Source organism: Martes martes (genome assembly GCF_963455335.1).
Source record: "Martes martes genome assembly, chromosome: 1".
NCBI lineage: Eukaryota > Metazoa > Chordata > Mammalia > Carnivora > Mustelidae > Martes > Martes martes.
In genome coordinates, this window is record NC_137888.1 from 10,896,960 (window position 1) to 10,907,249 (window position 10,290).

The 10,290-nt window shown below is 44.9% G+C and overlaps 1 protein-coding gene across 1 annotated transcript; it reads left to right on the top strand.

The window, feature by feature from the left end:
* The first annotated feature begins 269 nt into the window (after positions 1-269).
* On the top strand, positions 270-8,654 carry ATP5PO (ATP synthase peripheral stalk subunit OSCP). The gene is made up of 7 exons (XM_080796832.1): positions 270-386; positions 1,540-1,590; positions 2,592-2,702; positions 4,900-5,029; positions 5,778-5,890; positions 8,096-8,182; positions 8,473-8,654. Exons 1-7 carry the CDS (start codon positions 351-353, stop codon positions 8,584-8,586), a joined length of 642 nt encoding a protein of 213 aa, XP_080652958.1. The 5' UTR covers positions 270-350; the 3' UTR covers positions 8,587-8,654.
* Positions 8,655-10,290: the final 1,636 nt, after the last annotated feature.

Here is a 10,290-nt window from a genome sequence, read left to right on the forward strand (position 1 = left end):
AAGAAGGGGTATAAAAGATGCTAACAAAGCTAGTTATGAATGTGAAATTGATCACATGCCACCTACTTATCTAAATGGCAGTTTAAAAACTAGGGACAGTAAATCCATCCTACACTAAGGACCATTAAAATGCAAGCATTTTACCTTAGGGAGCTGTCGGAGCCCACTCTCTCAGTGGGTCCAACCCACTTTTAAAGACCACAAATCCCAGCCTGACGGCGACCTCTGCGCATGCGGCCTGAAGACCTACGCCTACATTTCCCAGCAGGCCGAGCGACTACGCTGACGCACGCGTGCGCCCTTGCGTATCTCCCTCTAACTCGGGTTTGACCTACAGCCTCCTGGACAAGATGGCTGTGCCAGCAGTGTCCGGCTTGTCCCGGCAGGTGAGAGAACGGAGGTCCTGAAAACTAGCGAGACGATCCCTCCTAGGGTGAAACGTCCTAGGTCGCTAAGGGCCACGGGGTGAGGCCACAGCTGGAGAAGCGTGGCTGCCGTTCAGCGTTGTGGGGCCCTGCGAGTGGGGGCGACACAGAGGGGCTCAGGCGGCCCTGCCTCCCCTCCCGTCTGTGGACGCCCGCGGGGCAGGTGGTGCGGGGTGACGCGTACCTGACCTTGGCGACCCCCGAGTACAGCCTCGGGAAGCAGGCAGCTTGAGGAGCAAAGGAGAGGGGGGCCGCAAGGAAAGGACACGGCCCACCCCTAAGTCACTTAACTTCTATTGTGGTTAAACCTGTTAGGGGTCACCAGTAATGCTAAGGATTATTTGCAAAGCCCGTTTCACTTTTTTATAAAGAAAATGAGACGGAAAGGTTTAAATGATTCGTCCTTGGCGGCTCACCCAGGAAGGGGTAGGTAGAGCTGAGATTCGAACCCACAGCCACACAGAAGATGGAGTTGGAAAGAAAATTCGTGCTCTTTATATATAAACTACATATCAGCACCATGCTTTGCTTATCATGACACCTTGCAGCTTAGGTAAATTGTGTGTAAGTGATAAAGTCTTTTAATCCCCACAGCCATTTGGTATAGTACACAACAGAACTGAAATTATTTAAAGGTGACCTGGGCTTTTGCAGATTTTTTTTAAACAGTGCGTCCCAGCTCTATTCCTTGGTAGACAAGATACCATTTCTCAGAGCTAGGGCCTGTGCTCACATCAGAGTGCTGCAATTAATCTTTATTTTCCTATAGCATTTGGAGTTTAAGAAAGTGACATCTCGTGCACGTCGTGATTGCAGTCTTCCCACTTTTTATTAAAATTCTTGCTCATGGGTGGTAACATAAATGCCAGAAATCTTGTGGTTTTTTTTGAAACCTGTATTTCAGCCAGATGTGTGTTTTCTCTCTTACACGGATGTCCTAGCCTTTCCGCGTTCCTAGCAAATGAAGGACTTGGTGAGAAAGCAAATTTCCCAGTCAACTAGGGATGATTCTCAGTGGGGAAATTGACTTCTGGGTAATAAAGAGCAGCTCATGTAACCTATGTGATGATGTTCACAAACTAATAATTTAAAATATTCTATTGTTGTTTTGAAGGTGCGATGCTTTAGTACGACTGTGGTCAGGCCATTTTCCAAGCTCGTGCGGGTATGTCAACTTTTGGATTTGTAATTAACTGTAAAATAGATGAAAGTGTGTGAGTCAAACAGCAGTACAATTAGGGCATAGATTTTTGTGTAAGTACTACCTAAACCTTTCTGCATGAATTGTGGTTTCCAAAATGTGACGTGTGCATGGGGGTACAGAATGGAATAAGTTGAATGCCTGGTGTGCAACAGGCCCATGCATCACCTTTGTGAGAATTTCTTAAAACCCCATTACAGTGATGGAAAGTTTTGTAAACAGGTCTTCCCGTTTCCAAAAAAAAGGGAACGGACTCTGCAAAAACCTGCCTAGGGTTACTCAGCTTGGTCTTAGAGCTGGACTGGAACTAAATCTTTCTCATTCAAGGCCTGAGCTTTCCCACTACAACCACATAGCACCACCAGGCATATGTAGTCATATATTGATGATGGTGTGTGGGGAAAAGGCTACAGTGCCTTGTGAGAAATCGTTCAAGCATGAGGCACTCAGTAAGTTGCTAAAGAGCTCTGTTGAACTGAACATGGGTGAGGAGGCACTGTAGGGGGAATTTATAATGTTACTATGAAATATAAAAATGCCCTGGTGTATGTTTCGTAAATACCTGTTTTCTCGGCTCTAATGTGCAAAACGGGCTTCTATCGGTGTTTAAAATCTCCAGTACTTGGAACTGATCAGTTACTGAGTTCCAGGGACGCATAAGCTCATCTCAGAATTAACGTAACTGATTTATATAGTTAGAGCTGAAAAGGACACCGTGTTTCCTCAGCACCTTGTTTTTAAGATGAAAAATCCAGAAGCTCAAAGATTTGAGTCACCTGACCAAGGAGACAGCCCTCATTTGTTTGAGAATTGCCCTTCAGAGTAGCTCTTTAATGATCTGTTTAAACTGTATATAAGTGATGTCGTTTTTTAATATAAATATTTAATGCTCCTCTTGGCAATATTATGCTGTCTTGACTGATTTTCTTTTACTCTTCCTCCCCTACCCATCCTTTTTTTTAAAGCCACCTGTTCAAGTATATGGTATTGAAGGTCGTTATGCCACTGCTCTTTATTCGGCTGCATCGAAACAGAATAAACTGGAACAAGTAGAGAAAGAATTGTTGAGAGTAGCAGTAAGTAGCATTTCTGTTCATTACTTACTAAATTTCCATCATGTGTTTTTTGCTTTAATTATCTGGCCATGTATCCCTACTGAGGTATATCGTAAAAGAAAATGGAGTACCAAAAAGGAAAAAACGGGTTTTCTGTAACCATGTTGGTAGTGAGAGTAGTGGGTCTTATTATTCTGAACCTATTGTATAATAGGTACAGGCAGATGCATATCAAGGATATTAATATTAGGAACCAAGATTTGGGGCTAAGAGAAGAAATAGAAATCCCCTTTGAAAATCTGTGTTTGTATTTCAGGTATTTCCAAAATAGTCTTTAGAGAGTGTATTATAACTTTCTTTACTAGGAATTTATTTTCTTTATGAAGCCTTTCCTCAGTTTCAGTTTTTATTTTATTCCCAAGATGTGAGAGGACAATGACCAGAGCACGCCGGGCAGCAAAATTAGGAAAGGTATATGGGCTCCGTAATGATAATAGAGAACTGACAGAGATCATGAAGCTTACAGGGGAAAGTTTATTTTTACATTTTTTTTAACAGAAGTCTACTCTGTAAATTAAAGAGGAGGCTCTGCTGTAATTTGAACTGTTTTCTGCCTATTTTGTTGCTTCCCCTTCTCTTTTCGCTTTGTAGTTGCCACCCCCAACAGTAAGTTCTAGATAAAAGAAGAAGAGTCTGATATATACTCTCTCCAGAAAAATTTTTGCTCTTTTTTGGTCTTAAGTTTTAAGAAGTTCTCATATTCTTAATCTGCTTATTTTTAAAGATTTTTTTGTCTTACTGTTTGGGAGAAAAAACCCTCACAGACTAGTCGTATAGGTTAATACTTAACATATTTTGTATTTTTCATTTTAAACTTTTTATTGGAACTTTTGTCCTCGCAGACAATAATGTTAGCTCTCTCTTCCCTTTTTTTGTCCAGTTACCTCCACAGATAATGCTTGTGGTCTTAGTTGGTGTGATTACGGTCCACACAGAGCTGTTGGAGACGCTTGGGAGAAGGGTAGCAGGAGCAGGCAGGATCACACATGGGAATTTTGGGAGGTGATAATTACTGCCTGCTGCTTGCCGTTTACACCCATTTTAAACCTGAACAGTGGTGTTCGCGCATTCATGAGCATGACCTGGGTTGTGGTCATTAGAATGGGATTTGACTAAAACCTGGAAATCAGTTAGGATGTGGAGACATAGAAAGGAGGCAGTTACCCTAAGACGCTGTAAAACATTAGTGTTTCGGTACTGGCAGGAAAGTGTGGTGCTACACAGATGCCATGAGCTGCCCGCTGGGTGATGCAGCAGAAGATGAGAAACGTGAAAGGCTGCATTCCCCTAACACCAGAATGCTTTTTCGTTTGTGTAACTCAGCAGTTTTTAGGGGAAAATATTGTTTCTGTGGAGTCACTCAAATTGAAGTTTTAGCCTGACAAGCAGCCTAGATTAGAGACAGAATTCCAGCCAGGAGCCTGGGAGAAGGGGCTACCGGAGGTATTTAACTGGAACGTGTCCAAATGGAAACAGCCATTGGTTCATTGAACTCTGGCCTGATACTGAGGGGAGCAAGGTGCCGGAAGCTACCCTGGGTCACTCAAAACAAGACATTTATGAATTAACAAAATGAAGATGCATGGGGGGTTCTCTCCTGGTAGCTGCACTCCCCCTGTTTGTCCGCTCCCCCTCCCAGCCAGACTGAGGCTGCTCTGGAAACACCAGAGGTCTCTTACAGGGCTCTATAAAAGGAGGGACAGAGTCAGGATCAGTCTGGGATGGAGAGGCCCCCGGAAAGTGCATGACAAGGAGGCCTCCTTTGCCATCAGACCTCCTTTTTAGGTCTGCACGTGAGTGTTGGCATCACTGGCCTCGTAGTATGTGAAAATCTAGAGTCCTATCTGCATTAAATACATTAGCATAGGCAGTCATTGAATCTTTGGGCTGTTTAGTGTTTTTTTCTCTTTCTTGAAAAGCAAAAACAAATTTAAGAAACTTTATATAAAGTGTTTTTTAATTTTTTCAAGAAATACCATTATATCCTGGGTAAAATCAAGGTACACTGTATTCTCAAAGGCAAAGAAAATTACTTGACTCTAAACTTTTCTTCATATGTGCTTGAGTGCTGATTGAATTAACGAAATACATGATTCATAATAAAGTATGTTGTGGCAGCTAGGATCATTTATGCTGTAATATTTTTTGGTACTTTCAGCAAATCTTGAAGGAACCCAAAATGGCTGCTTCCATTATGAATCCCTATATAAAGCGTTCTGTGAAAGTGAAAAGCCTAAATGACATGAGCGCAAAAGAGAGATTCTCTCCTCTCACATCCAACCTGATCAGTAAGTATTAGATCTTTCCCACTGAAGTCCCTGAAAATCTTGCTACTGGAAATGGGGTCCATGGACCAGGAGCCATTAGCATCACCTGCCTTTTGGAAGTGAAAAATCTCAGGACTTAGCCATCCTGCTAAATCAGAATCTGCGCCTTAACTAGCTCCCAAGTGAATTAATTGTTTGTGCATTAAAGTTTGAGGAGCACTGTCCAAAGCGTATTAAGATGTAAGAAAGTAATTTCAGTCAGTACTTTTAGCCTATGGAGAAGACCAGCAGGATTCACACCAAGAAAATGGCTTGTTGCCAGTGGTTGTAACTCTGTCCTTGAAGACATTTGCATTCTTTGGTGCATTTGGCTTGCTTTTAAAGTCCCTTGGTCAACCAGAATACAAGCTCCGAAGAAAATGCGTTCATGTGGTCATCTTTGAATATGGATCTATGTTAATTTGAGGTTAGATTCCAACCAGAAGTAAGAGAATGACATGGCAGGCTGTGAAGAAGACAGCTGTTGCAGATCTGTGAGACCTCCCCCCACACCCACCCTACTAATTTAGACGTGAGTCAGTGCTGGTTCTTTTCAACACTGACTATACTTTTTAATAAGTTGCATCTTCTTAATTCACATTCTTGAAGGATGCTGAATATGGTATTTTAAGACTACAAATCTAAGCTTGCTTTTGAGGTGAATGTAATATCTCATGAATAACCTGTTTCAAGTGAGGTTCATCTTACTGAGACACCTTCCCTTTCCCAGATTTGCTTGCGGAGAATGGTCGCTTGGACAACACCCCTGGAGTCATTTCTGCCTTTTCGACCATGATGAGCGTCCACCGTGGGGAAGTACCGTGCACAGTGACCACTGCATCTGTAAGTGACAGCCTGGTGCTGCTAGATTTGCTTTGACATGTCATGAGTCACATTTTGCATAATGAACAGAAAAAAATGAGCTGAAATCCAGGAATTGGTAAAGGTGACTTGTCACTTAGGAGGTTGACAGTTGACTTCAGTTCTTGTACATTTCTGCTCTGGAAGGGTCAGTGTGTATCTTCTTAGTGCCTTCCTAACCAGTGACCACTCAGAAGGACCAGACTGGTTAAAAATGTATTGGGAAGTAGTGGTTATTTTCCTTTACGAGTTTGAGTTATTTTGTAAATACCTTATTAAGTAGGCTCTTGAAACTAGGGTGTCTGATTTTCTGTGGTGGTGAATGGGAGCGTTGAGCACATAGGCCCTTTGATCTTGTTGCGTTGCTGAAATGGGCTATAATGACAACATTTTTTTGAAACCTGCTGTATGCTTGGTACTTTATAACTTATTATTTTAATAGCAGAGTTCCATGTGAGGTAGAATTTTCCTTATTTTATAGATAAGGAGAAAGGAAATTAAGCGGCTTGCCCAAGGTGACAAAACATGGAATCAGGATTTGAACATAGGCCTCTCTTGCAAAAGTGCATGTTCCGTAAGCTACGCTGCATCCCCAGAATTAATTTTGTTGGTGTCTTAAATACCTGTTTCCTTCCTACTGCAGTTCACTTGCTACAGGAAAGCAACCTGTGGGGCTTAATTATCAGCAGAGGATGGTAGATTGGCTTGGAATACACAGCACCTGACCTTGTCTGGTATTTCTGGTGTTTACAAGATACTCTGACTCTCCAAAAGAGGGCAATGTCAGAAAGACATTTTAGCACGTAGTAACATTTGCACACTTGTAGCTCTGTAGTTGGTGCCACCGAAGCACATAACTGGCCTAGAATCATCACAGCTCAGGCCTTCACCCCAGCGCACTGGGACCGCAGCAGCTCTCCCCAGCGGGAGCCCGGGCGAGGCTTCACCCGGCAGGTGGTCACACCGTCCCCATGGCTAAGCCCTGGTACAGGTCACTCAGAGATACAAGGACGTGATTTCTTTAAAGGTGCATATTGTTGTAAAAGTTTCTTAGAACCAACTGTTGCTAATGCTTTTGAAGCTGAAACTTCTTGAGTAAATAGGTTTCCACCGTTTGAAAACAAAACAAAAAATCACTTCTTAATTAATGATCAAGTAAGAGCTGCTCGCTGCCCCAAGTCCTCTAGATTCCAGGAGACAGTGGATGTAAAATGCCCGGCACCTAGTATGCGTCTCAGTGGAAGGTGTGCACACACTTCGAAGTTCTCCCACCTTGGAGGCTCGGCGAATAATGTTTTGATGAAACGCTGATAGACTTGGGACACCTGGAGGGCTCAGTCAATTAAGCGTCCGACTCCTGATTTCAGCTCAGGTCATGATCTCAGGCTTTTCCCTCAGGCTTTTCCAAGCCCCTGCTTCAGGTTCTAGCTCAGTGGGGAGTCTGCTTGTCCCTCTTCCTCTCCCCACCCCCCAACGCATGCACGCTCTCTCTCCTTCCCTCTCTTAAATAAATAAATCTTAAAAAACAAAACGCTGATAGATTTTTACAGAACCACCCCTCACAAGAGACATTGTTAGATCTGTGCAAAGACAGAGCACGTTTCTGCTAGCTTTTGGACTCCCAGATGTGGGGGTGGGGAGCCCAGATTTGTGACAGGTGAGAGGCCTCTCCTTCAGCCTGACTCGCCCGCACCTCACCAGGAGTAAGAGTGGGGTCAGGAGGGGCTGAACGGCCAGTGCTCGCTCTGTCAGAGGAGAGGACAGAGCTGCCCTCCCCACGGCTCGGAGAGGGTGGGGGAGAGGGTGGGGGCGTGCCCCTAGAGCTCCTGCTAACTTGCGGGGCTTGGGGTTCTAGGACCAGGTTAAACTGCAGCTTTCCATCCGAGGAAATAGCTGCACAGAGAAGAGGCTGTGTCCTCGGGCATCGTCACGTCAGGGTTTTCCCCTGTGCCTGGGTCTGAGCTGTACTGCTAGTCCCCGCACTGCTAGTTCCGGGCAGCAGAGACGGGGAGGGAGCAGCGCTCACAGGGCTCCGGCCGCTCCCCGATGGCTCCCTGGCCGCTCCGCACGGGGGGATTCACCAGGCCGGTCTTGTGGGTGTGTGCCAGTGAGATTTTCGGCCTTTTACTGTGGAAGGTTTCTGTTGTGCTTTATTTAAATTTAAAGGATGGTTTTGTTCCTTTTTAGCCTTTAGATGAAGCCACTCTTACTGAATTAAAAACGGTCCTGAAGAGCTTCCTGAGTAAAGGCCAAGTCTTAAAATTGGAAGTTAAGGTAAGTTTCTAATTATGTCTGGTATGTCTCCTCAGGTTGTCTGACAGTTTAATGGCTGTGGAAAGTGAAAAATTAAATCTGATGATATACTCAGTTGCTTGTACTAGAAATTTTACATTTTCGACTTAAATGATTGCAGATTCCAGGCACAATTTGACTTCTGCTTTTCTCTAGATGTAATTGTAACACCCTGATTTATGCAGCATGTAGACCTTTCAAAAGCACTTTCCATCTTTCCGTTTGATCAATGAAATGTCAGTGCTTTTTCATGTTTCCAACCTGTGTTCTAGACTGATCCATCAATCATGGGTGGAATGATTGTCCGTATTGGAGAGAAATACGCTGATATGTCTGCGAAAACCAAGATTCAGAAGCTGAGCAGGGCCATGCGGGAGGTTTTCTAAAAGTGCTGATTTTCTGTCGGTGAAAATTCCTAAACTTGGAGCAACAATAAAATGCTTCCTGAACAGAACATCGTGTTTTCTGTCTTTTTTGAAGTGAAAATACGGGAGCCTTATTTTTATATCTTTATTTCAGAATCCCCCTAGTTGAAGGGTTAAAAGTCCGATTGTTTAGAGATTTTAGTTTGTGTAGATTATTCTTAGGAATTTATGGAAGCTTGTGTCATTACGAAAACAGTTAAGGGGCGTCTGGGTGGCTCAGTTAAGCGCCTGCCTTCGCCTCAGGTCATAATCTTAGGGTCCTGGGATCAAGTCCTACATCAGGTTCCTGGCTCGGTGGGGAGCCTGCTTCGCCTCTCTGCCTCTGCCTCCTGCTTGTGCTCTGTCTCTCAAATGAATAAATAAAATCTTAACCAAAAAAAAAAGAAAAGAAAAAGAACAGCTAACATTTATTGAGGTCTTTTACGCCAGGCACTATTAAGTTCGTAATGTATCTTATCTTACCTCCGGTCCTTGGCCTCAGCCCAGAGCCAGGGGAGGGGCTGACCCTGCAGGTGAAGTTAAGACGCCAGCAAACGAGGCCACTTACTATCCTGGAGTTTCTGTTGTCCGTGCCCATGCCCGGTCAGAGACCCTGGAAGTGGTCCTCCGGGCCGGTCGGGACACGGGCACCATGCTCTCCATGCTTCTTACAGCTTCTGCCCATCGTGGACCAACACCTGTTGCTGTGTCCTGCATCTGTCCGGTGGATTGGGTCTGTAGAAGGTGCTTCGGAGAGGGCCGGCTTGTGCTCATCTGATGGCTCTAACAAGTTCTTAAGTCCCGTGGGTCTTGTTTTGACCCCAAAGTGATTCATCTGTAAGACGTATTGTTCTATTACCTATAAAGGCATTGATGCTTTCTGTAAAGGCTTTCAGATTCTCGCCAGAAAGATGTCTTCATTCTAGAATCTACTAGAAGAATGCGATTAATCTGCTAATAGGCATTCGTTCCCTCAATCCCACTGGGGGCAGAGGGCGGGGTGAGAGCTGGTTACTCAGCAAAAGAAGCCAGCAGAATAGCAATCCCAGCCCCTGTGCATGTCCTCAACCAAGGAATGGCCAGGACATTTGGCCCAGAGTAGGAAAGCGGGATGTTCTCTCCGCTGGAAGCGCTGTTCCAGTGATGGCCACACCGGTCGCTGAAAAGTTCAGCCCACTGGTGCTGCCGATTCTCAAAGGGCTTTCTAGCCAACCAGCAGGCCAGCGCCGCAAATGTTAGTACAGTCCTGTTTCCACAAGCTGGGACCCAACACAAGGTGATACGACTTGTGCTTCTCTGATGATGACAGTTAACCTGACAGGGTTGCCCGAAGGGATTCCTCGGAGACTTACCTGTTCCACCTGCAGCCATCATCACACTTCGGATTAGAAGTATGTCCTGCGGGCCTAGAACCTTTACCTGGTACGGGCCAGGCACATACCACCAGAAAGTTCCATAAATAAGGGGCTAGGACACCATCTACAGTAAGGCTCAAGATGGAGACTTCAGCTGCTCTGCACCCTAGGACGGTCGCCGGGTGGCTGGGAACATGTCCCGGGACTGCCCAGGGGGTGTGTGTGCAAGCCTGCTCTGCTGATCCCAACCTCGGGGGCACCCCAGCTTCTCCAAGCCTCGGTCTCCTCCCCTGTAGATGGGAGTGACAACACCTACTTCCAGAGTCGCTGC